The following is a 27596-nucleotide window of genomic DNA, read 5'->3' as shown; positions in this document are numbered from 1 at the left end:
CATCACAGTGGAAACACCCAATAAAACAACTCATCACAGTGGAAACACCCAATACAATAGCACATCACAGTGGAAACACCCAATACAACAACACATCACAGTGGAAACACCCAATAAAACAACTCATCACAGTGGAAACACCCAATACAATAACACATCACAGTGGAAACACCCAATACAACAACTCATCACAGTGGAAACACCCAATACAATAGCACATCACAGTGGAAACACCAAATACACTGGGGTTTATTGTTCCGTTGTATGTTGACACTGGGGTATATAGTTTCCTTGTATGTTGACACTGGGGTATATAGTTCCCTTGTATGTTGACACTGGGGTTTATAGTTCCCTTGTATGTTGACACTGGGTATATAGTTCCCTTAGTGTTGACACTGGGGTATATAGTTCCCAAATATGTTTATTCAGATATATATTACCGCTGTATTTTGAAGTTTTGGGTTAATTTGTTCCTGGATGATGACTATGTTACATTAAACTGTGGTTAGTAAGCGGTTGGGTTAGACTAGATATATGCTAGTAATAAAATTTGTAATTACATTCTAAAAATACCCCTGGAAAAACCCGAATATTATGTTCAACCTCTTGACTGTTTGTTCAATGATAAGCATGACCGAGAGGAAGTGATATTCAAAAGGATCGTCAAGCAGCAAGACTATGTTGACAAACAACTGCGCAAATCGAGTCTTCAAGGAGGTAAGCTTCATGGCGTTCACCAAAGTGTTTTATGAAACTATTGACGTGGAGAAATAAGGAAATGTATCTCATTATTACCTAAGTTAACTTACTGAACAATAACAGCGCGAGTATCCGGGTACTAGTATTTCTTTTAGTCCATTGTGCAAGAACATCGAAAACAATAGATCTATGTTGTCATTAAATATTCATAATCAATTAGCTGCATTTTAAAATATGATTATTTATGAGATGTGATTTTACTTTGATAGCATAAATGATTTTATTAGAACGTTTATTTCATGTTAACCTCTCATTAAATCAAGCTTATAAGTTAAAGTAAATAAAAACGTTTATTTACCAAAGCTTCAACGCTATTATTTGTCTTTTCATTTTCAGACGTTGAAAAAATAAAGCAACACATGGACACACTTCAATCACTGTTGCGACAGCTTAGCAACCAGCACAAGTGTTACAGACACCGCTTGACCGCCGACGTACGGTCCACTTCCAAAACAAAACAGGATAGGTTCCGACACAAGCGCGAGATCGAACAACTCGGAAAACGACAAAAACAGCTGATCCAACTGGTCCAAAGGCAAAAGACGCTGAGTTCCAGAATAAAAGATATCGAACAAAGAAATGATGGTTCAGGATATCAGACTACAACCACGAGTTTGTCACAGAACCTTAATCATCAAGCGAGCCAAAAAACTGGGTCAAGCCAGATGACAGTTACTCCACCGAACTCTAAGGAAAAGCGCGTGCAGGACACACAGTCATCTAGATCGTCTCGTCTGACCTCAGAATCATGCTCACAAAGTTTGCTACTTAGTTATACCAGTAACATTCCTGTGAACCAAAACACGGAAAAGATGTCGCTGCCGACAAAGAGCTTCGCCAATAGTTCCTTGATAGAAAATGGCAGTGTAGAAAGACCGGTGCCGAGACAGGGCGGCACTGGTACAGTCTCGGCAAACCCGTTTGTCGAATCCTCCTTTTTTCAACAAAAAACAAGTGTAATTCAAACCCATCCTCGTCAGAAAACGATTACGACCTCAATGATTAATTCGTTTGACCCGGAACAGCCAAGTACCTGTATTGAAGAAAGATCTTCGTTAGGGTCCTGTACACATGTTGAGACCAGGTCTAAGACTCCAGCACAGCCAGGTGATCTTGTTGGGAAATGTTTTACAATACAGTCAAGTGCCAATGTAGAGGAATGGCCTGCTCCAGCACAGAACAACCGACCTATTCCTGTTTCTAACCGTGGTGGGACCTCTCCACGAGCTCATAAGCTAACTGCTATGAGTAAGGCTGGATTGAATAGACAGGTTAGTGAAAAGGATGTTTCAATCAGTGTGACAAAGTTGTGTTTATATTAACAGTAGTGCAGGACTTTATAATCTCCCCCTACCATGGGGATGTGAAAGAGACATCTCCAACCCAAGGGGCTATCAACAGCAGTAGGGTTCTGTAGAGGAGGAGGCATCGAGGACAGAGTCTCGGGTAAGACAACCAAATAATCACCCCGAGGGTAGGAGATATCTCTGTTACACCCTTAAGGTAGAGGATGATTATTTTTCCTTTCGTCCTCTCAATACAAAGTTTAAAAGCAATACTTTTCAACACGCAACTGTAATCTGTTTTGTTGTCTTGATTTAAACATGATTTCTCCCGTCTAGAGCTGATTATGATGTTAAGTCTGATTGTTTCCGTGACGTAATAGTATTGTTTGTTTACGCCTGTCATCTGTCATACTATACGGGGGTGACAAAGTTCACCGTTCACAGTTGTGTCTCCCGTTTCAGCCTGGAAAGATCAGCTTGTCACCCCCTTAGGGAGGGGGGGGGGGGGGGGGGGGGATAGCCTCGTGCCGATTAGTACGTGTTCAATTGTGACGTCATTAATATGTGTCACTGGTAATTGTGACGTCATCGAAAACGAATGACAATATTCATACCCCACATGTGTTTTTGTTTACAAGCAGGTTACTGTCGTTGGAGTTGTGGCTAAAATAATAGGTCGGCAGAAAAATAGTCATCCCCTACCTTGAGGGTATAACAGAAAAATCTCCAACCCTCGAGTAAGATAAAACGCTCAAGGTAGGGGAAGATTATTTTTAATCATAACCTAGGTATGACAGAGAAATCTTGAATCTTGAACAGAGAAAACGGGAGACAACTCATTGAAAGGTAGGAGGTATTGGAGTGTAATGGCCTGTATGTTTCAAAATACCCATCTTTCCTCATTCTTTCCAACAAATTTTGCATCACACATAATAAAATAATGTATAAATTATTGTTTTTACTTTTCCTTTTGCGAAGTGCTGGCGTTTGGTAATGGACAACACATAATTCAATATTTTAATTATCTGATCTTTAATTTCAGCACTTCGATTGCAATGGAACGCCAAAAAATGTACTGCCGAATATGACGTCAAAAGAAACATTTTCACGGACTGTTAATTATCCAAACATTCGTACCTTGTATACAAAGACCAACGCTCCAGATCAAGGTATCAAGCAAACCTCTGGAAAGCTCAAGGTCATTTTAGTTCCTCCGCCATTAAGAAAACCACAATCAAACACTTCTGTTATAAATTCCAGTTCCCCACCTCCATCTCAGCATCAAATTATGTCACACGGTCCTATGTTCAAATCTCCACCTCTGCCGAACACCACTGATGTTGATAACATATCACCAAGTACTGCATCGTGTAGCGACGTGTTTCCAGTCAAATCATCGGAAATCAATAGAAGAATACAACAAAGACGACTTTTAGCTGAAAGTCAGAAGATGGAGATTGAATGCGAAGTTCCTGTTCCGGTGTTAAAGCCTCATATTGGTCCTTACACCAAACATATCGAAGAGGATCAAAGGACAACAGCGGAGGAGTTCCGGGTAAGTGAGGTAAATTTGCCTTGTGACTTTTTGTTGTGTCTTGGACTGTTCGGAAAGGTAACCTCCTTTATAAAACCTGTAGTTGGAGAATGGTTATTAGCTATAGAAAAGGCCGCCCTGACGAGGTTGGCCCTGCCCGTATTGGGAAGGGACATTTATACATGACCCATTCTTATTTATTGAAACCCGATGACCAGCATCAATGCATAGCTTGTCACGAACCATTTAAAGCAAAACACTTATCATTATTAGATTGCATCGACCTTCAGCCAGCACGAAAAACCTTTCTTATAATCTATCAAATCTCTTTTTTAACAAAAGCAAATATCTCTATAATCCTAGATTACCTGAAAACTGTTGGTCTAATCAAAAGATGCAACTAATCATAGCCACTCTTGATATACTTGATCGTTTGTCTGATGCCATTTACTGTAACTAATTTAATCGACCATTTATTTGCCCTACTGATCTCTTATGTGTTGAAGAGCCGTTAAAAAAGTAACAACAATAATGTTCACTGTAACTGCATGTATTTATGTATGTGTCGTCTTTTTTGTACACTTTGAATAAATCAAAGTCAGTTTATGATACTACACAGGAGCAGTCTGATCAGAATGGCAGCATTCCGGTACAGACAAAATATCCACCTCTTAGAACTCTGATAGAGCGCGGTGCTCTCGTGCCTGAAAATGATTGCCTTGTCACAGAATCTAAGGTACAGTGTGTGTCTTGTTATTGTTTACAAGGACTAACCTAATACAGAACAGTGTTGTTATTGTTTACAAGGACTAACCTCATACAGAACAGTGTTGGACATAAGCAATAACATGTAAGTGTTGGTAATAATGTGTTGTAAAATGATAAAAAAATACGGAATTTTGTTAAATAGTGATTTGTTAATTAATACAGATAATAGTGTATTGGTACATTTCTGTATGTTTATGTGATTAAATGGTAAATATTAGGTCTAAATCGTGTATGGTACAATACTACAGACTAGAGTTTATCTGTAAATTACAGACGATTGTGTATCAATCAATTATGTGCAGCACATGCTAAAGATAAGGAAATATTGGTAAACTATTTGTTATAGATAATGGAGATCTGGGTGTATTCGTAAAATATCATGTGTAATTTATTGCTAAAAATTCGGGTGAAATGGTCATTTGTATGCTACAAAATTCAAAACTTAGGAGACATGTTCGAATTTCTATACGTTTCAACTTTTCCTGAGTCACACAATTCTAATTTCATGATCTTTTTTGTTGTCGTGATTTTGCGTGGTTACTAACTAGGCTGTTACCAATAGGAAAGAATACGTTCACTGTCTGTTAACTTTGTGTTTCCTCGTATTGATAAGTATGTTGATTATTTATTTATTGAATATTTATTTATTCATTTTAGAAGAATGGTCGGTACATCGGGAGCCTTTTGCACTCTGGGTTGATAAGAGGACATGGAGGTGAAGTGTTTAAAACCCCTGTCCAGTGGGTCTCCGCTGTCAATGATGGCGTACTGGTGAAAAAGAGTCGAGCTTACAGAGAGGTACGGGGTATTTTCATTTTATAAACATATCATCTGTGGTGAATCCTCTTGACTATCTTTCCTCGTACAGTTTACATTCCGTTCCTCCAGAGTTTTAAAGACTAGGGGGAAGGTAAGCATCAATATACCAAACACTTCTAACGCATTTTCTGTACTTTTGCTCCGAAAATTTTCCCATGCAGGAGATGAGAAAATACGGATAGTACTCGTCATTGTCGACCCCCTACTGGGATCTAAGGCCTGTTTGCGGTTTACGTCATTCTGCGATAATTTAAATATTTAAATTCATATCCAGATGCTCTGATAGGGTTAGCGGTTCACGCACTATGTGTTACATGTGTTAGGGTGAGCGTTCACGCACTATGTGATACATGTGTTAGGGTTAGCGGTTCACGCATTATATGATACATGTGTTAGGGTGAGCGGTTCACGCACTATGTGATACATGTGTTAGGGGGAGCGGTTCACGCACTATGTGTTACATGTGTTAGGGTGAGAGGTTCACGCACTATGTGTTACATGTGTTAGGGTGAGCGGTCACGCACTATGTGATACATGTGTTAGGGTGAGCCGTTAACGCACTATGTGATACATGTTATGGTGAGCGGTTCACGCACTATGTGATTCATGTGTTAGGGTGAGCGGTTCACGCACTATATGATACATGTGTTAGGGTTAGCGGTTCACGCACTATGTGATACATGTGTTAGGGTGAGCGGTTCACGGACTATGTGTTACATGTGTTAAGGTGAGCGGTTCACGCACTATGTGATACATGTGTTAGGGTGAGCGGGTCACGCCCTTTGTGATACATGTGTTACATGAGTGAGGGGGAGCGGTTCACGCACTTTGTGATACATGTGTTAGGGTGAGCGGTTCACGCACTATGTGTTACATGAGTGAGGGTGAGCGGTTCACGCACTATGTGATACATGTGTTAGGGTGAGCGGTTCACGCCCTTTGTGATACATGTGTTAGGGTGAGCGGTTCACGCACTATGTGATACATGTGTTAGGGTGAGCGGTTCACGCACTTTGTGATACATGATGTTGATGTGTTACGAAGTGTTTCCTGACAAATCCGAGAGAGCATGTCAGTCAATAATGATCTAAGATAAACCCATATGCAATCCTAACATAAAACAGAACTCTATGGGCTGAAACATGTAATAATGGATGAGCGTAAATTTCTTAGAAATTAAGTTTTTTTAGGTCTGACTTATTAATATGTTTGTGTTTTGGAAGTGCCAAGAAAAATGTAATACTTTGTTATATTATTTGGAGTTTGTTGATATAGTGCTATAAATTGTTGTTTGCTAGGTTTTCTATCATGGTCAACCACTGCTGACCTTTGTCAATCCAGGTCCTACGTCTGTAATAGGTATGTAATCTTGTTCTAATTAAGTCATATTTAATCTATGTCAAGCGTTATGTATGTTACATTACTTAAGTATTCCAAATGTTGTTACTTTCTATGAAGAAGTAGATATCAAACGTTGATGCGACAATTCAAAATAAATATTTAAAAAAAAAATCCCGATACGAAAAAAGAAATAGACAACCGACTGGATTTGGTTTTACTTTCGAACATTTCAGAACTACAATGAAACTTTATTTGCTTTCTTCGTTTTATCAGTGATAGTGTTTTGATGAATAATACATACTGATCTGATATATAACGGAAGTATTTAAGCAAATTTGTACAACTATTCATGGTTGATTGCTTCACGTATCAAGAATCCTGCTTTGATTATATATCGCAGATTTGACCAAGGCTAACGAGGAACCAGAGAGTAACAGGTGAGCTCCTAACACGAAGAAGTGCGCAGTTCTATCTCGTCTGGTTATTGCTATAACAAAGTTACAATTCAATTAGGCACCAATCGGTTCAGCTGGGTTTCTCTATTCATATTAATGTATCTCTTTTACTATCACAGAAACAAACAAAAACAAAGCAAGAAAACAGATTATATCAGAATTTGCATCTACTGAATAGCTTCAGGGATTTTGTTAGGTGATAAATAATTGACTGTTTTGAGTATTCTGGTGAAGTTTATCATGAAGGTGAGGACATTTGGAGGAAACAATATAGTTACAAACGCAGGATTCAAAAACTTATTCCTTGAAGTATTTTTGAATTCTGTCAGCACTTTGTTTTCTCTTACAGCTAACAGAAATCTTTTTTTATTCTAAATTGTAGAAAAAAGGGAAAAAACAAGAGGATAAAATATTTTGTAATAACTTTTGCATTAATATATATATAAATTTAAAATTAAAAATGTTTACAATTATCTTTCTTCTATTTCTAGAGCATATGACGGGGTAATGAGTAACGACGCTGTTTCAAAAAAGCAGGCACCGTTTGATTTGGAAACCCTTCTTAGAAACTGTACAGTGAGATTAATCTCCGACGAAGAAATCGTGCCATCTTCAGATCTTCCTGAAAACTTCTGGAATGACGACTTTTGTAATGTCAGACTCCCCCAAAGTTTACAGGAACAAATAGACTGTTGGTAATAGAAGCCTCTATCAACGCCGGATTGAAAGGTGTAAGGAGTGTTAATTATGTCTCCCCTTCGAATGAAGGGAGACATATTGTATTAGTACTGGTTCTTCTTCTTCTGGTTCTTCTTATCGCAACTTGTCCGGGCCATAACTTTTAAACCGTTAAAGATATCTTGATGAAACTTGAACTACACCTGCATCACCCACAGAAGGTGTGCAGTGCACTGGAATTAGGTTGTGCTTCACTGTATACAGAGTAATGACCCTTTGTTTAATTCGTTTACCAAAGTTAGTCAGGAGCATATTATTCATGTTATAACATCTAAGTTGACCAAAATGTATCTTGGGGAGGCGGAATCTCTCGCACTTAAATCAGGTTTTATGCCCCACTATATACAGAGTTATGACCCTTTGTTTATTTGTAATACCGAAGTTTGTCCGCGGCATAACTTCTAAACCATTAAAGATATCTTAATCAAACTTGAAGTGTAACTGCATCACCCACAGAAGGTGTGCAGTGCACTGGAATTAGGTCTCGTGCTCCACTGTATACACAGTTATGGTCCTTTGTTTATTTTTAATACCGAAGTTTGTCCACGGCATCACTTCCATGTTATTTCACCTACGTTGAACAAACTTGCTATAGTTTTAATGTATCTTGGAAAGTAGGAGTGTCGCATTCTTAATTCGGGTCTTGTGCCCCCCTATGTAAAGAGATATGGCCCTTTGTTAGTTTTTTTTTGTATACCGAAGTTTATCTATTGGCTAATAAGGGGAGACATATGTTTTTGTGAACAAAAACAAAATTCTAGTTACAATACACGTTGGGTTTTTTTTTTATATATATTTTATCTTAAACAAAAACAATGTTGGAGAACTCGGTATTATTCATAAACTACCACCAATTCTTCCTGTCTCATGGACGACTTATGTTCTCCGATTTCTCTTTTCATATTCAACAAAAGTTCACCACAGTGACGCCTCATGTTAGCGGTTTGGTCGTTTTGTTAATTGACACCCGAATTTACTTAGAATTCGATCAAATAGATATCATATGAATCAGCGAGAATAAAAAAAAAATGTATAATTCTTATTTTTTTGTGTAAATATTGAGTAATTGCCAAAAAGCTGAGTCGGCTAGAGAATTGGAATAGGCAATAGCTGTAAAAGGTTAGTTAAGGAATATTTCCTTCTGCATTGTTATAGCATACTAAAAGTTTGTTGATTTAATTTTGTATAAAAGTGTATGATTCATCGATGCCATTCTCTTAGTTGTATTAGTATAGGTATGTGTGTATGTGCAAAAATAAGGATTACCATCGTGCATTTATAAATCATTATTTTAATTCTCAAAGATCCGAGTATATATATTATTTTATTCGATGCTTAAGTTTTCAGTGAGGCCCTTTTACAGAAATTAAATACAAGTAGACGAGAATTAGTTGTAACAATTTATTAAGACATGGTTAATGTGTACGAGAGAATAGGTCAAGACAAACAATCACAACCTAGCTGTAAGTATTCCAATTCATCATACATGTACGTCAAGTCACACAGTAGCCTTAACAAGGTCCTGTTACATCGTACTATGAAAGTGCCTAGCAACTCACAAAGTTGAGTTCTTGTTCCCATCCAAAGAAACGTACGAATGTATGGATTCAGCAAATTAGCTTAAACATAGACTCGGTTTCGTGAATGCAGGCCAAAGAAGGTAGACCTACTAATCGTTACTTCCTCGTAGTAGGTATTCGGCATTGTCCTTCCAAGTGCCCTTTCATTATACGGGTTTTTGTCCAGATTGTTTACAGCTGTTCGTTGTCTGCTTTAGTTATCTTGTTACAAAAGTATTGGCGATAAATTGCTAATCAGCTTTTTAAGTCAATAAACAGGAATTAATTGCTAATCAGTTGACGATTTCAGGAAATATTTATTTACACTATCGAAACGAGGAATAGTTTATTCTTTACATATGCATGATGCTTTAACTAATTTACCGACAAGCCAAGTTATTACAGACAACTCTTAACCGGCCGTACCTTTTTGAATTACAAGTGTTATTGTGTATGAAGCTATTTATAATGTTACAATGTAGCTTAATAGGTAGTTGAAGTTTTAAAAAAAAATATCAATGATTCTTTATTATTTTCCCTGTTTAAAATGACGTACTACGAGTATTCAGCTATACGGGGCCAATTAATGTCATGACTGGCTGGTTAATATTGTTTTCTTTCGACATGATTCATCAATACCGAAAAATATTTTCCTTGTGTGTAAAACAGATAATACCTTGGTTTCCTTGATATCAATGTTGTAGAATAATAAAAAAAAAAAATAATAATAATAAAAAAAAATGTATGACAATAGTTTACTAAATGTATACATTAAGAAGTATTGAACGTATTTCATAAGGAAACAATATGTCAAGTGTGACATCGGTCATAGCTTCCTTGTTATCATGATAACATCTGATCAGTGAACGGAACAATAAGGGCCTCAATATCTGACGGTAAACGTTATAATAGATAACAAGTTATCAGTCAGTAGTAAAAAACAAGCACCTATAAGTAGCTCGGTACACGTACTCTGTTGTCCATCAAACTTACGTTGATAGCAATAATTATCAGGGGAAAAAATAAGCTATAGTATATTAAACAATGTTATTCTATGCATGAACATTTCTCGCAATCACATTGGTCGGATCCTATACACGTGACCAGTCCTCAAAAACTCATGTAGACTGGTTATCTGGTGAATATCGATTTCTAAATATAGCCTGTATGGAAATTCCCCGGAACCTGTCGTAGCGCATGCGCAGTTAGACTGGAATGCGATGTGTCAGACGACATTAGAAGATGGCTGCTGGCGAACGTTTCTCCTCCGTTAGGAAAATTACCAAAACTATTCCGAGGATAAAGATGCTGTTAACGTAAAAAAAAGGCTATTGAACACGCAGTGCATGTCCTCCATGCTTATCTTAAGAAAAAGAATCTAGACGATGCCTTCGAAAGCTACAATGCTGTACTGTTGTATTCAAACCTGGCTAAATTTTACACGGTGGCTCGAGTACAAAAATCAGAACCTTTAGTTTAGTTTAGTTTTATTGTTGAAGCATATAATAAAACAGTTATGGGCTTTTGTGCTGGTAAATATTATGTGATATGAACCTGAAAGAGTGATATTGACCTAGGCTTCGAAGAGGGATATTGACCTAGGCTTCGCCTCAGTCAATATCACTCTTTCAGGTTCATATCACATCATATTCACCAGCACAAAAGCCCATAATTGTATAATAAACAACCAATTTGCTGTTACATCCAAAATGGATTTGTATAAAGTTGCAAGGTTATCGTGAGAATGTAATTTCCATCATATATAATGATATTTGTTGACAGCCTATTGAGGGTATGTTTGTTGGTGGTTTTTCAGGGAAGTTTCAAAAAAGTTATACTCCTGTGTACACATACATTATATCTTGATATTTTCTATGAATAGTTGGCGAATATCCAAAGCAAAATGTTATCGCATGAACAGCCATGATGGATTCTTATTTACAAATATAATCAGAGGCGATAAAGAATACGCAGATTATTTATTTACATTTTTCATAAACGATAAAATACTATTTTGATCTAAAGTCTGCAATTTTCTCCTTATAAAGCACGATTTTGTGTATTTCCTTAGCTAGGTAATATATGTTTATGATATCAAACAGTCCAAATCGATACTGCAAACAAATAAAATACAATCTTTAATTCACATATGCCATAGTTTATGCACAACAGGTTATAAGTTTCCTAGTAACGCGTTATCAGGAATATGTACGGAAATAGTTTATAAATAAACCAGTCAACAACATATGCTTAATTTAACCCATTTGAAAACAACACCAAAGAAAACTACCGACTTGGTAAACACAGTAACAACGTATTTCGACTGTTATATTCATCGAATCTTTCATGAAAGAATGTTATGACATTATATTCTGTCACTTTCTCATTTGCATGGTATTGTCTTGTAACTATAATTGTTTAGCTGAGAATTGTTGGAATAGGTTGTACATTTCCAATGCTGAAGTAAAACTAAAGTACATATAGAGGGGATGACATATGCCGACTCGGATGTTCCACAAATCAGGACCGAGGTATTTTCTTTCCATATATTTCACATTGTAATATCCGCCATAAATAAAACTTTCGACAATCCAGAAAACAAAATTGAACATAACGAGCAGCAACATCACTGAACGAAGGGACGAAATGTTCTCATTCGTGCGTTTCCTTCTGCAGCGTTTTGCATGTAGAATAAACACGGTCTGTGTGTATGATATGACTCCTATGATTACACGAGACGCTACATGCACCTTATAGAAGGTAGGAGCAAAGTGTATAAAACTCAATACGCTAAAAACGCATGAAAATAGTGCCCCGATCGATGATATAATGAAGATATATTCACTTCCGGAAACAGGGCCAACGTCAGCTTTTGGCCGAGTGTGTTTTGACAGGAGATAAAATCCTGCATGTACATATACGGCCATCATACATGAAGCAAGTGTCTCGCACACATCCCGAGCGTTCAACATACCTCTGTCGGTGCTTTCACTGGTAATTTGTACTATGTAAACTATCAAAACAGCGATGCCGAGTATCCAGGAGAACAACACGCTAGCGTAGTACCACAACAGCGGCTTTAAACGTTCTTTGTTAGGTTTGACGCCAGTGTGACAACCAGGAGCCGAGTTTGATCCACGTCTGGATACTTGGGAATTAGACAACAAGGGTGTCCTTGGATTAGATTCGGATGAGTTGTCATCGTATTCAGTGTCGTTGTTATGTTCGCCTGATAATTGTGATCTCCTGCGTTCAAAAGAAACGGGGTTGTCGACATTAGTATCTGATACACTGTCACTAGATGCAATAACGACGGTTAGTTCGTTGTTGTCATTTATGGTGTTGTCTGTGTTCCATTTAGATGACATGTTCATAATAATTGTTATCGATAGGAAGGAACATTCCAAAAACGTTGGAGTGAGGACTTTGTTAGAAACATCAAGCATTTGTGAAAATGTTTGATTTGTGCAATTGAGAACAATCCATGTGCCATTACCTACATACATATCTCCGAGGTAACGATCTCTAAAACTGTAAGCACACATCGATAAATTTGTGGATATGATTATCAGAATCAAGTATTGAAGTCGCAAAGAGCTTCTAAACTTAAAAGGCATCAGATAGGTCAGTACCATCATCTGTATTAAGAGGAACAGCGCCATGGCTACATAATAAGCACATTCCATCAGATTAACATCTGAAACGACATTGGACTCCAGCGAAAGTTCACATTCTATCAGCCGGCCTGTATTCAGTATACAAAAGACGACGGATGCAACCCCAAACATCCAGAGGAAGATGATATGGACACCAGAAGTGCTACGTGCGGTTCGTTGTTCCAATAAGCTGCTGAAGCCCTTGAGTCTGAGAGTAATGATCAGTATAATATAGGAAAGCACGCCAATAAAGGCAATACTGGACAAAATTACATGGAATCCGCGACAATGAAATACAGTTTCGTTAGTACCTGTCATTGTTTTCGCAATCAGAAGAATGAAGGAGAAGAGGAATGTGCTGAAGACAATAACAGAGGTTGTCCCATCAAGATGGGTAGGTCGATTCCGTCCTGCCTTCGCGTAACCCGCCATGAACGGAAGCATGAATACAGACTGCAAAACGTTTAACCACGCCATGTTCTTATCAGACTTTTCTAAAACACAGAAAAAATGGATTTTTATATGTTAAATCAGTTGTGAAAGTCAACACAGGATTTATTATTATTGTTATTAAGTTGCACAAGACAAATAAAAAGTATGCATTCATTTCATATTTATGACATAACTTGGTTCTTAATCATAATAATCATAATGTTCTGTGCAGTAAAATGTATACTTACAATGTCCACTGTCAAGAGTTCTCTTAACGTTTACGGCATATCTAACAATAAGATAGTGACAGAAGATCTTCCTTATTTATAAACTCAATTATATATTCTTCCTTGTCATACAGCGGCAATTCTTAACAAAAGAAAACAAAAAAATCTACCTTTGTTGGGGGAAATTATTTCTGATTTAAGAAAAATAAGCGTAAGGCCTTCCACTACTTTCTGTATGAACTTGATATTGCATGCATAGACATACATTATCCAAAATGTTGCAACCATATTATTAATCATCCCTTCCCCCCCCCCCCCCCCCCCCCCCTGTCTTTGAATCTTTAAGTGTAATGGCAGTACCATATGTAATTATGCCCCCTGAAATTATTCGTCGTTTCTGACCTTTTTAAGAGAAAAACGTCCCTTTACGTATAAATTTGTCCGGCTATGCATTTGCTTTTTCTTCAATAGATTTCTTAGAAAAAAAATTTGTGTAGTGGCAGTACCATGCAGAGGTGCCAACTTTTCTCTTTTGGCCCAATCTTTACGATTATATATGCATTACAATTTGTTATGTGTCTCATTTCTGCCGATTCCGGAAATTTCTGCCCGTTCCGCATCGTTTTATTAAAATATCCTGATCACATTATTCTCGGTGTTTTGAATAAGCCTATGAACTAAAGGATGTATAATATCGACCCCCTCTCAAAAAAACCACTTCGTTGCGGGGGGTAAAATAATATGGTTGCAACATTTGTGATAATGTATGTCTTTGCATGCAATATTATACTGTATGACAAGAAAGAATATATAATTGAGTTTATAAATAAGGAAGATTGTGAAATAATACCTATCCATATGCAGTCTATAGTGATACAAATTTCTTTTTGCATAATTTGTATGGTATGATTGGCGATAGGAAAGATGAATGGTGACAAATAGATTATTATATGATCTGAATGAATTACTGATCCATTATTATTGTCACTGTATTGAAAAACCTCTTTTGAAAATAAAATCATTATTAAAAAACAAAAAACAAAAAAACATGTTTGTGACTGATCACACATCCTCTTTCTTCAGCAAGAAAATGGTGGGAAATGTGCTCTAACGAGAGCGCTAAATTGAAAATTGAGATAGCCCAACCCTTCTCTGCAGAGAATGACATTTGTATTATTGATTTTACGTTGTCAACTCCTCGGTGATAGCTTTAGTTCCATTTGTTCATAGAATCGTAATATATACTGAAACTAAAAAAAGAACTTCGTCGTTTGTGTTTGGACAAAGTACAAGTCATTCGATGTACATGTAAGGCATGGATCGATAACCATCACATTGAAAATATTCGTTTGTATATATATATAATTTCTCTATATCGCTTAAGGATATGTTCATGTCCTTAATTGTGAAACGGTTGATTCTTTTTATCTGTTTTGAGTACATCACTAAAACATGATGCCATCACCCTTTTATCGTATATTTTTATCTTGTTTTTATAAATATTTCGTCATACATTTTTCTGCTTTTTTAGGTCACCTGAGACAAAGTCTCAAGTGACCTATTGCGATCGCCTTTTGTCCGGCGTCGTACGGCGTCCGTAAACAATTTACATTTTCGACTTCTTCTCCAAAACCCCTGAACCAATTTTAATGATATGAATTGACTAAAATTTCAAAAATCTTCTTCTCAAGACCCAGATATGGTAGAATCAAATACTCTTCATAGATGGAAGGGTCTTAAGCAGGTGCTTTACCAAAATTGACTTCTTCTCAACAAAAAAATGAACCAATTTCAATGAAATTTTGCAAAAATCTTCCATGGCCAAAGTTTAACCAAAATTGTGAATCATATGGTCCCCAAAAAGGGTCAAATTGACTAAAATATCAAAATTCTTCTCAAGATCCAGATATAGTATAATCAAATACTCTTTATAGATGGAAGGGTCTTAAGGTGCTTTACCAGAGTTGTGAATTTCATTACCATGGTGTCTCACGTTTCCCCCTGGAAAGGAGGTAAACTTTACTATAGTTTATATAGGGAAATCACATTTTGGACCAGAATTTGTTTTATTTCCATTGGAACTAATTCAAACTTGGTTAGCATTATCAATATTGGATAGCATTTTGATATGCACAAATCAGCCCTGACTGACCCCCAGGGGCTGATGGGTGGGGCCAAAAAGGGTTGAATTGACTGAAAGTTCAAAAATCTTAATCTCAATACCCAGAAATGGTAGAATCAAATACTCTTCATAGATGGAATGGTCTCAAGGTGCTTTACCAAAATTGTAAATTTCATGACCCTGGGGTCTCACGTTTTTCCCCTTGGGAGGTGGTAAACTTTACTATAGTTTAATTGTGAGTAATATGGTCCCCAGACCCAAGGGGCCTTAGGGGCGGGGCCAAAAAAGGTCAAATTGACTAAAATTTTAAAAACCTTCTTCTCAAGATCCAGATTTGGTAGAATCAAATACTCTTCATAGATGGAAGGATCTCAAGGTGCTTTACCTAAATTCAGCTGACTGACAGAACCACTACTTGTACATAGTATATTACATGTAGTTCAAGTTACCTTTGTTACAAAATTATTTCTTTTTAATTTTGCAACATCGATAAAATCAGTTTTAACATAAATCAGGTGACCGTTAAGGCCCATGAGCCTCTTGTTTGTTTGAAGCTGACCAAAACAAATTAACAGTAACAAAGATTTGGATATTTATGTACTTCCTTATATGAATTTTTCTGAATTACATATTAATAATTCATTTTGGTATTTCCTGCTAGTTATGACGCCAGTGGTAGCAACAATAAGATTTATGCTTTGTTCACACAGACGTTACATTATCGCTAATTCAATAATGTCTTTCCTTATCATGGATCCGTCACGTGTGGTACTAGACATTCCTTTCATTGTGCTGAGCATATAATATTAAGATAATATAAGCTTTAAAGATAGGATTTTGCTGATTGTCGGTAAAAGAACCCGTTGCCTGGTTGATAGAGAGAGCAGTAAGGCTGGTTTGTAAGAATCAGAGGAGTTCTGAACTTCTCTCCAGTCAATCATCTTTCACCATTCAACCTGTCATGTAATTCATGCAATCCATTTCATAATTCTGTTTAATTGTGTACTTTTTTTGTACACACTAGGGACTTTGATTATTTGCTTGCTTTGGATTTACGTCTTGTATGTTCGTGTGAAGTAATAAGTAATGGGCCATTTCCTTGTTATATCACTGGAATACCGTAATTTGAATGCGGAAGTATGACACTCCATTCCCTCACATTATTGTGACAATGAGCTTAGCTAAAGTACATGTAGCTAGGGATACACCGGCGAAAAGAAAGAGAAAATAGAATATAAAATGGTGATCTCTAGGGTTCCTATTGCAGCAGATCAGCTAAGGGTTTTTTCCCGTGACGTCTAAGCGGAAACGTGTTATCTATTTGTACAAAACCTAATGGCAAACACAGAAGTCGATATGCATTAGAGAGTGCATTACTGATTTTATTTATTTATAATTTTATTCTATTTCCTTTTCGGCGAGACGATTTTATCGAAATATACATTAAGTTATCAAATTGAATATAAGCAACATGCTAGCAATCATTAATGAGGATGACAAAAAACTGATCAAACACTTGGAAACAAAGCAGAGTCAAACTTGTGTTAAACAAAATCCCAAAACAATATTACAACTAACGGCTATTGTGCTAATTTCCAGTCATATTTAAAAAGTAACAGATTACAGACAAATGACACTGGACATGTTTAGCCTCCATATTTCTTATATAACTCATATAATTCTAGAGCTGAGGCAAATCTGAAGAAGACATTCATAGGATGGCAAACTTTGTAATTTATTTCCAACAGAGCCTGGCCGAGGAGTTGCTTCTCTGCGCTCCTTAAACTAGGAAAACTACCCAATATAAAGCTCTCGATGATCCAAGCCCCTAAATTGTACAATGACAGCAACAGCAAAGTGCGCTTCAGTGATGCTTTATTTCGGCAGTGATGCTTCGGGCTGCAGCGGCTAGCGTGAAGGATAAGGACAGTCTGTAAGTAGGAAAGTGTACCAAAGATCCCCCGAGAAACTGCAAACACATAATTGGGAGTTTTCAGGGATTTTAGGGATGTCATCACGCTAAATGTGCAACTTATCATGGTTCCAACTGCGGAGATAATAAACACGTATTCGCCTCCGGATATAGGATCGGACTTGAAAGGAGGATTGGTGTCTCGTGCCACAAGATGATATCCATAAAATGTACAAATCGCCATCATGATAGAAATAACCAGTTCCAAACTAGCGATCCATTTCTGCTGCATTTCACTGGGGACAGTGACTCGAACAATGTATCCGATGAAAATACTGACAGAAAGCAATCCATACAACATCAAAACGACGTAGAACAGGAACGTTTTCCTGTCTGTCCTCTGAACTGGACCTGGAGAAACTTTTGACAATCCAGACAATAATGGAGTTTCAGCATTTATGGGAACAGAACGGTCGTCTGACTCGCCTTCATCGACAGTGCTTTTACTTGTTTCTGTCAGACTATGGGTCTCTAGGATTGTATTTTCGCTTCTTTCATTGTAAGTTTCCCATTTAACAGATAAATTGTGTGTCATCGTAATTGCTAACATAGAATATTCCAAAAATATTGGAGAGAGAATTTTTTCGGAAACATAAAGCATATGTGTAAATGTTTTATTTGTACAGTTGGTATTCCACGTGACGTTTCTCGGGTTAGCATGTGAATGTTCTTGATCATGTGTCATTAAACTGTACACCCACATTGTGATATTAGAGGCTAGCATTAACAGGATCGTATACTGAATACGTACGGATCGTTTGAATCGGTAAGGCGTGAGATAGGTCAGTAATAAAATCTGTACGGGCAAAAACACAAGTATTATAACATAGAATACACACTCCATGATTGGGGCGTTGTCTAGAATGTCGATACATTCTACTAGATGACCGCTCTTCAGAAAACAAAATGTTACAGACACCATCCCGAAACCCCATAAAACAATCTTTTGCAGACGAGAACTAGCCACATCCTGTCGTGGGTCTAATATTGAGTGGAAGCCTTTGACCTTGATGACAATGATGACAGCAACACAGGACAGCAAGCCAAAGGAGACGACAACGGATAGGAAACCTATGGTCCCAGCAAAGCTTAATAAAGTGTTCTCCTGGTCTATCATTGCTTTTACGAGCAGTAAAAGTAAAGAGGTAAAGACAATACTGATGACAACGGTGGATGTTGTTCCGTCCAAATGAACAGGTCGGTTCCGTACTGTCCTCGAATTCCCCGCTGTGAACGGAAGCAGCAGTACATTCACCAGTGCATCTGACCATGCCATGTTAAGATTTCTGAAAAAAGACAATAGATTGCATTGTATCAATAGCTTTTTCTGTATTGTATCACCATAATAAATTGATCAATTAAATTCCTAATCAAGAAAAATATTATTTGGCTTGCCAAAGTAGTCTTTCTTTTTCATTTAAGCACTGCAATAACTCATACATTAGTGTAATAAATAAAAAGGTGAGAACATATGTATAAGTATAAATCTGAAGAATCCCGTAGAAGAGATGAAAGTACTAAAGACTCGTTGTTGCGAATTTTTCTTTTTATAATATTTCTTCATCCGTAAGGATGATTTTTCTGCTTTTATAATAAGTATAAGTATATATATATAATTGATATATTATTGTTTGTACGAGCGTACAGCTCATACAGCTTTACAATTCGAAATTACTTCGTCTGTCTACAGATGATATTTATACATCTCATTATATGTACTCTATTCGAGTTAATGATTTAAAATCCTAACATGAGAATTGTTCATACTGTAAGTGTACAAGAGTTTCACGCGTTTGTTTACACATAAGCTCCTTAATGGAGATCCAGTCAGTGTCAGCAACTAAAGTGTATTATTTGTTACATACCTTATCTGCCGTGGTAATTCCTCGTAACAGCTCAGCCGTGTAGAAATTAATTTACGAAGACAACGTTACAGACACCAACAAAACTTCGGATGTTTCCTTAATGATTGTAATTAATAGCACAGTACGCTTAAATTCTTCCGGGGCAAAAAATGAGCCTATTGTGATGTGTACCCTGTATGTGTAGTGTATCTAACTTTGGTCGTTGAAGTAATTCACTAGGAAACATACATGTTTATTACATAATGTACTGTGTTATCCAGTGAATATACCCATGTTAAATTTTATTGCGTATTAACCCATGAAATATGACCTATCAACCCTGTGATCGGTTGTAAGTTTCAATTGTTTCAAGTGTCTCATAAATATCTTTTTCGCCAATTTTCATTTCAATCCTCAAAATTAAAATTAAATTAAATCCATTACGGGTCAGCCAATCAGAAGCCACCGCAACCATGTTTGACGACCGATCGGAAAATAAAAGTGTTACGCACATCTACCTACCAATGCTCATGTGGATTTTCCTAAATATCTGGCCAGCAGATTTATGAAATAGAAGGAGAAGGAATCGTAACATATCCTAAACTTAATTGATTGAGGATTAAAGCCTGATTTAGCTAAAGGATTATCCCCATCAGGATCCTCAGTGGTGTCACATGTGGACTGCGACCTGTCCTTATCTCACAAAGTTTCATGCCGTTCAGACTAATACTCCTGTACATGTACTGAAAAAAATAGATTATTTATGTATTCATTCACCGCTGATTGGCATCCCGCGTTTTCCCTTCTCATAAGATTAGTTCAGCCTTATGCATCAACAGTTTAATATTATCGTGTTAAGGTGTAACGTTGGGAGCAGATAGGTCTGCCATACCCAATAAGTTTTCGTGCTCTTCTTTTGATAATAATCTATGGCTATGGCCGCCGCTATGTATATTTTATCAGATGCCGGCTCCAAACTTGGTTGGCATATTCTAGATGAAGTTTTACAAATCTTTTCATAGATATTTAAATAGATAACGGTGCATTTATTTGATTGTTTCCTTAATTGCATTCAAACTTTAATGAGCGGGGGTTTTCTCTTTTTTTTCTTCCAGATAATTGAGCATCCCATGAAAGGTTACTGACAATGGTAACAAAACTGCTAAATTGCTGGTGTTCCGTAGGCTTAAATTCCTTTCCATCCTCTAACTTGTACTTGTAGGCAAAGACACATGTTTTCTCTTATTAAAAAGGAAGGTACAAATTTCATTGATCAGTAGAATCTAAAAACAAGAAAGAAAAGAAAGGAAGAAATCCATAAGACTTTGAAAAATGATATTCATTTATCTTTTAATAAAATATTTTTATATATACAATTATGTAACTTTTTCATCTCAAACCATTTGTTTTATACTTTACAGTAGGCGAACTCTTCCTGTTACCAGAATCAACGTTCATCACTTAGTTTATTGGTAAGTAAAATTACTATAATATGTATATTTAACAGCAATTTCCTTTAAAACAAAGAGTAAAATTCTTCATCTCTAACTTCTTCACTAAGCATTAAGAAAAGTACAATATATTGTAACCATACGAAAACAAAATGAATAAATCAATTCGATGGGGGGGGGGGGGGGGGGGATAAAAAAGCAAAACATGGAGACACAATCATTTGCTCTGGAAGGTAGGCAATACTTTTCGTCACAGATCTTATGTTATTGAAACCAGTCCACACAATTTTAAAAATATAGAGACCTCGTATCAGCGATGTTTATCGACTTTAGAAAAGCGATGGTGTATAAGTTTCTCCTAACCTTTAGAACAAATACAAAGTCTGATACACTCATTCACAGAAGTTGGCGGACAAAAGGCACTCTACGTGTTTAGCCTCCATATTTCTTATACAACTCATATAATTCCAGAGCTGAGGCGAATCTGAAGAAGACATTCATAGGATGGCAAACCTGGTAACTTATTTCCCACAGGGCCTGGTCAAGATATTGTTTCTCTGCGCTCCTTAAACTAGGAAAGCTACCCAATATAAAGCTCTCGATGGTCCAAGCCCCTAAATTGTACAATGACAGTATCAGCAAAGTGCGCTTCAGTGATGCTTTATTTCGACACTGGTGCTTCGGGCTGCAGCGGCTAGCGTGAAGGATAAGGACAGTCTGTAAGTAGGAAAGAGTACCAAAGATCCCCCGAGAAACTGCAATCACATAATTGGGAGTTTTCAATTTTAGGGATGTCATCACGCGAAATGTACTTCCTAACAGTGAACCAATTGAAGAAAGAATAAACACGTATTCGCCTCCGGAAATTGGATCGGACTTGAAAGGAGGATTGGTGTCTCGTGCCACAAAATGATATCCATAATATGTACAAATCGCCATCATGACAGCAATGACCAGTTCTAAACTAGCGGTCCATTTCTGTTGAATTTCATTGTAGATAGTGACTTGAACAATGTATCCGATGAAAATACCAACAGAAAGCAATCCCCATAACATCAAAACGACGTAGAACAGGAACATATTCTTGTCTCTCCTCTGACCTAGGGAAGATCTTGATAATTCAGACAATAATGGAGTTTCAGCATTGATTGGAACAGTACTGTCGCCTTCTTCGAAAGTGCTTTCACTTGTTTCTGTCAGACTATGGGTCTCTAGGATTGTATTTTCGCTTCTGTCATTGTAAGTTTCCCATTTAACAGATAAATTGTGTGTCATCGTAATTGCTAACATAGAATATTCCAAAAATATTGGAGGCAGAATGTTTTCGGAGACATGAAGCATATGTGTAAATGTTTGATTTGTACAGTTGGTATTCCACGTGACGTTTTTGAGGTTTACATGAGAATGGCTATGTGTCTTCAAACCGTAAACCCACATCGTGAGATTAGAGGCTAGTACTACCAGTATCACATAATGAATCTGCCAACATCTTTTGAATCGGTAAGGCGTGAGATAGGTTAGTGATAACATTTGTACGGGCAGGAATCCAAGTATTATAGCGTAGTATACACAGTCCATGATTGGGGCGTGGTACTTGTAATTGGAATCGAGAGTGTGGATACACTCTATTATGTGGGCACTTTTCAGGAAGCAATATACAACAGACAGGATCCCAAAAATCCACAAAACAACCTTCTGGAGACGAGAACTCGTCACCTCCCGTCGACGCTCCATTATTGAGTTGAAGCCTTTGACCTTGATGACAATGATAACAGCCACACAGGACAGCAAGCCAAGGGAGACAACAATGGATAGAATAACTTTGATCCCGACGAAGCTTATGCGAGTGTCTTCTTTGTCTATAATACCATTCACTAGCAGTAATATAAAGGAGAAAAAGAAAATACTGATGACAACGGTGGATGTCGTTCCGTCTAAATGAACAGGTCGGTTCCGAACTGTCCTCGAATTCCCCGCTGTGAACGGAAGCACGAGTACAGCCTGCAGTACATCTGACCACGCCATGGTATATGTGTTGTATTAGAATCTGAAACGTATTTATTTATAAATCAAACTACTGAATATCAATTAATTAATCTTATTTGAACTCAATTGTTATTTGAAAAATAGCAAAACACATATATGTTAAGAACTGGCTAGCAACTGCGTATAATCAATACGAATTTGCATTAATGATCTTACATGAATTTTCATTCAACATCTCATTTATGAAGATTTCTCCCTTTGTAGCGAGCCTTTAGTAAGTTATTACTCATTTGTGATGAGTTCATGTNGGGGGGGGAGTTGCGAATATTGTGATAATCACACTTTTCCCATCTCATTCTTTAAATTCTAAATCCCATCATCATGGTGCTACTTCTATTGTTTTCGTTGCTTGTGTGCATATTGATCAATGTTAAAAATACCTACATATAAGCGCCCTTGCCTATACGAATCATAGTCTTTTGAAGTCGGGAAATGGACAGAAGAAGAGAACACTCACTATCTTTATTCTTAGGGTACATTTTTCCAATATTCTAGCACTAGCTTGTTCTATCTAGTACCGCCGTATACGGCTGATAACATCTCTATCTATTTAACGCTACGATTGGGATTTGTCCAAAATAGACTTTCGTTTTCACATTTTAGCCCTTCATTATTTGCCTTTTTTATCATAGACTTTGTGTTAAGACTTCCTGTTTGCAGTTGAATTTCTGTTTAAATGAAGTGCTTTTGTTTTGTAACTTGGGTAGAAAATACATCAGCTCATATATTTTAACAGCCCTGCAATTGGGGATTAAAATATAAAGTATACCTGCTGCTGTTACTCACTGCATCGTAATAGTTATATGGGAACTCCTGCAAAATTTGAAATTTATATATGTTCCCTGTACTTGGGGACACAAAAGTGCCAAAACTAAATGTGCTGCACTTATTGCAACATTTCGGATCTTTACGTCTTCTCTCCTTTGTTTTTTAATGACCTTGGTGTTAAGTGTTCGCCCAAGGAAGGTTATAGGTTCTGTATCACCACTGAGACAAACTAAAGTCCTCAGAATTGTACTTAATTGCTACTCTCTGCTTCACGTGCAGCTTTAATAGGTAGCGGTGAGAATTGGTTTAACCGTTTTCAGTAAAGTGTGACCTGGGCCCGTATTCATGAAGCTTTCACATGCTCAAACTCTGATTTAAAAATGTTTGCACTTGACATTGTTACTGTGTCACATGATTTAAGTGAGTTACGAGGAAGCTGGTTTGAGCATAGGATCCATGCTTGAGCATGATAGCTGTTTCAGGTATACGGGCCCTGGTGAATTACTATAATGTATGCGGTGTATCAGTGAATTAGCACTCTTAATTCGCCATCAGATCGAGGGGGGATGACACCAACATATCGCCTCCTTCACCAATGCATACATTACACATATGGATACATGTTCTTAATGAACTTAGCTGTTAATAAGGCGTTAACCGAACAAAGCAAACATTTGCACAACATCAAATTATATCTTTCGTACGTTACATGTAGCGATCTGTCTGCACAAGTTCGTTCATTGAGATCAACCAATGACTTGCAAGTTAAGCAAACTAAATTGTGACATACCTAGTCTGTTGTGGTGTTCACGCCCAGTTCTCGTAACAACAATAGGCACGTAGATGAAATAGACACCCGCACATAAACGATCACTAACTGATATGTATTTCCTTATGTATAATATAGCTGAACAATACGCTGAAATTCTTCCTTGGTCGTGCAATAAGCGAGTCTATTGTCTTGTGTGCCCTTCTGTATTCTTTATCAGGGTACGTAATCTTACTTTGGCTGGTAAAGTATGCTTAAGGAAATTATACATCTACATGAGTCATAAAGAGTTAAAGAAAATTTCCAAGAAATCTCAAAATATATTTTAAAACTTTCCTGTTTCAGTTTTATGCAATGAGAATAATTTGCACTGAGCTCACCAAACCATGAGGTCACAATATGCTCCGGATTACCAAATAACCTTCCGCCAACAAACATACAGTATAACGCTTAATTGGATTTCAGCATTTTTGAAAAACAAATATAAAGGGAATATTGCATCGATTTACAAAATCCTTACATCGTTTTATTACACACACCATGGATAGTACCAGGAATCCTAAAACACTAATATGAAATCAAGCGCTTGAGAAAATCTTCTATCTATGGCTAGTGAAGTACGGTTATAACGTCGACACCTATGCCATATCAGGAGAATGACGTTAGACTCGTTCTGTCAGTAGTTACAAATCAATCAGTATTTTCATACTCATTTTAAGTCAAAGTGTATTGAAATTGTTTCTATTTGAATCCAATGATGAAGAAAATTATTCTATTGTTGCAATTAACAATAGGATTAGACACAGTCATTGTCTATAAAAGCCCTTTCCATATAGAAAAGACATACATTTCAACCATATACTACATATAAATAGAAGATGTAACATATTAGGTTTAGGTAGATACAATTAAGGGTAGGCCGAACCAATAAGCCAGTTATATATATACATACATAGAGATTAGCAGTCTAATTGGAATATCAGAGATTTTACCAGGGTAGAGCTAGAGTTCGGTTAGGGCACTTCAAAGTCACTGTCACTACACACAGTGCCATACTAACCAGTTACACTAGAACTGCAGGAAATTAATGATACACAAGAGAGAACACAATACGTAAATCCATGTCTCCCTTTGTGAGAACATTAGTATCCAATATGATATTGTCAGAATCCAATAATGAAGAAAGTGTGAGTATTTTGTAAAAAAAATCCATATTACCGAGAAGCCAAACTAAGTGACAGTCAGATATTTCGTTCAAACATATTGTATTGCTTTTTATTTTTACAGCAATAGGATCGGGCACAAGTTTTCACAACATTATCAAAGCCCTCTCCTCAACAGTTATTACACAAAACATTTAAAAAGCGACAATACATCAATATATATATATAAGTTAAACCAAGAATGGGTGAACGGTTTGCAAAAACCAAATACTTTTCTCTCAGTAATTTAATTTGAAAGGGGTGCTAGAGAGAGAGAGAGAGAGAGAGAGAGAGAGAGAGAGAGAGAGAGAGAGAGAGAGAGAGAGATTATGTGGGAGAGAGAGAGAGGGAGTGACACAGACGTATAGAGAGGTGGGAAGGGTGAAGAGAGGCGGTCCTATTCAATTAATTCAGTCGTGTTTGATTTAATTCATTGTTTAAAACGTTTACTGGTATGTATATATGTGTGCACTATATCAAAAATAGTTTAAGTATTTTAACCATTTTTAATATAGTGCACACATATCTATTTTCTAGTAATCCAATGAATGTGGAACATAATGAAGTCTTCTTCTCAACGTTTTTGATTTCAGTTCACTTAAATCTGACTTCAAGCGTAAGTATTGCCAAGCTAAACAATCAATAGAAATCGATTTCAATATCATGTATTTCTAACCACGTGCTTTACACGTAATCAATGATAACTAGGATTTCATAGTCAATATGATAGAATAACAGGCAAAGTCTATATAAATTATCTCCGTTAAATGGCCAAAGTAGAATAAACAATGATACATAATACTTTAGACATGTTGGAAAGGAAATATTTAGCACAAAATAATTCATATTTACACAAGGATAAGGGGAAGTAACTCATGAAGGAAACATCTCACACATCTCATACACACTTACACACACAAACAAGTACATGTACAAATACATTAATTTCAGCATATATATACACTATCATAGACAGTTATTGGTAGAAAAGTCCATGTGCATATATCGCATAGGTCACTGCTACCAACAACTGTTACAATCAAGAATAATAGCATATAGAGTGTAATTATTTACAATGTCAAGATAAGTACATGTCATAGTCAGTAGTCAGCCACGTCTTTGACAAGATTGAACACTTAAAACATACACTGTATCATTATTAATTAAGACCATATCCTCTTAATAAACACTGCTATGGCACGTCAAACATTCGGATATTTGAACATCTTGTGATTTATGCTAAATGTAACCATTTATATTGCAACACTTGTGATATATACAGTATCATAACTACCAATCCGATTCTCTGATCTGGTGTCGTTGATGACGATTAAGACGCCTTCCTTTCCCGAACATCATGTCTTATTCTCCCTGTGCTTTTTTCGAAGACATCCATGAACATATTTCCTTGGCATTCAATTGTGCACCGAAAAACATGGTCCATTTTCTTTCACACGGTGTAGAGGTGCTATATTGGCAAACTGTTGTTGTGCAAGTTTTCGATAATATGTGCACAGTCCTGAATAGCTCCTCACCTCCTTCACATTGTTCGGCATTCGCCACGCTTTTACCAACTAGCATTTTTTTCTCAGTAGCAACTCCAAAGTTATTAGCTAAATGAACAAAAAAGGCTATCTGTTCTAATAAAAAATTATATCGCTTTGCATTCAAGTTTAAATCTGCCTTCGTCAATCTCTGGAGAGGTTCTTTTTGCTTGCTTAATGCACCAAAAAGAATATCTGTTTTTGTTACAAATTACATTTCAATTCACTAAACAATAATAAATTCTTGTATTTAGTCAGGGTAACGTATTTAGACATTTTTCTAGTTTACAATATGGCCCTGTAA

The 27596-nt window shown here is 36.7% G+C and overlaps 4 protein-coding genes across 6 annotated transcripts in view; 1 reads left to right on the top strand and 3 right to left on the bottom strand.

The window, feature by feature from the left end:
- The window catches only part of LOC110458601, a 31250-nt gene extending 23516 nt beyond the window's left edge, over positions 1-7734 (top strand). Inside the window, exons 7-14 of one of the 3 annotated variants that reach the window (XM_021510375.1) lie at positions 630-717; positions 1096-2030; positions 3088-3600; positions 4199-4315; positions 5005-5145; positions 6465-6525; positions 6908-6944; positions 7454-7734. In XM_021510375.1, coding sequence (XP_021366050.1) covers positions 630-717; positions 1096-2030; positions 3088-3600; positions 4199-4315; positions 5005-5145; positions 6465-6525; positions 6908-6944; positions 7454-7661 — 2100 coding nt within the window. In that variant the 3' untranslated portion in view covers positions 7662-7734. Of the gene's footprint in view, positions 1-629; positions 718-1095; positions 2031-3087; positions 3610-4198; positions 4316-5004; positions 5146-6464; positions 6526-6907; positions 6945-7453 lie in introns of all 3 variants that reach the window. The other 2 variants (XM_021510374.1, XM_021510373.1) reach the window with 2 other exon arrangements.
- Positions 7735-10935: 3201 nt separating this feature from the next.
- Positions 10936-13637, bottom strand: LOC110458586. The gene is made up of 2 exons (XM_021510354.1): positions 13596-13637; positions 10936-13409 (listed from the first exon to the last, which is right to left on the bottom strand). Exon 2 carries the CDS (start codon positions 13390-13392, stop codon positions 11668-11670), a length of 1725 nt encoding a protein of 574 aa, XP_021366029.1. The 5' UTR covers positions 13393-13409; positions 13596-13637; the 3' UTR covers positions 10936-11667.
- Positions 13638-17072: 3435 nt separating this feature from the next.
- On the bottom strand, positions 17073-19623 carry LOC110458593. The gene is made up of 2 exons (XM_021510362.1): positions 19534-19623; positions 17073-18954 (listed from the first exon to the last, which is right to left on the bottom strand). Exon 2 carries the CDS (start codon positions 18942-18944, stop codon positions 17343-17345), a length of 1602 nt encoding a protein of 533 aa, XP_021366037.1. The 5' UTR covers positions 18945-18954; positions 19534-19623; the 3' UTR covers positions 17073-17342.
- A 1537-nt stretch (positions 19624-21160) lies between these two features.
- Positions 21161-24651, bottom strand: LOC110458600. The gene is made up of 2 exons (XM_021510372.1): positions 24568-24651; positions 21161-23010 (listed from the first exon to the last, which is right to left on the bottom strand). The coding sequence occupies exon 2, from the start codon at positions 22986-22988 to the stop codon at positions 21396-21398; it is 1593 nt and encodes a 530-aa protein (XP_021366047.1). The 5' UTR covers positions 22989-23010; positions 24568-24651; the 3' UTR covers positions 21161-21395.
- Between the last annotated feature and the right edge of the window lie 2945 nt (positions 24652-27596).

The sequence above is a fragment of the Mizuhopecten yessoensis genome, unplaced genomic scaffold (genome assembly GCF_002113885.1).
Source record: "Mizuhopecten yessoensis strain PY_sf001 unplaced genomic scaffold, ASM211388v2 scaffold9651, whole genome shotgun sequence".
Taxonomy (NCBI): domain Eukaryota; kingdom Metazoa; phylum Mollusca; class Bivalvia; order Pectinida; family Pectinidae; genus Mizuhopecten; species Mizuhopecten yessoensis.
The sequence above is the reverse complement of the archived record's forward strand: the minus strand, read 5'-3'. Positions and strand labels throughout refer to the sequence as shown.

What these genes read in the sequence shown, in the direction of transcription:
- LOC110458586 (XM_021510354.1), bottom strand. Translation starts at nt 13,392, where the DNA reads ATGGCGTGGTTAAACGTTTTGCAGTCTGTATTCATGCTTCCGTTCATG.
- LOC110458593 (XM_021510362.1), bottom strand. Translation starts at nt 18,944, where the DNA reads ATGGCATGGTCAGATGCACTGGTGAATGTACTGCTGCTTCCGTTCACA.
- LOC110458600 (XM_021510372.1), bottom strand. Translation starts at nt 22,988, where the DNA reads ATGGCGTGGTCAGATGTACTGCAGGCTGTACTCGTGCTTCCGTTCACA.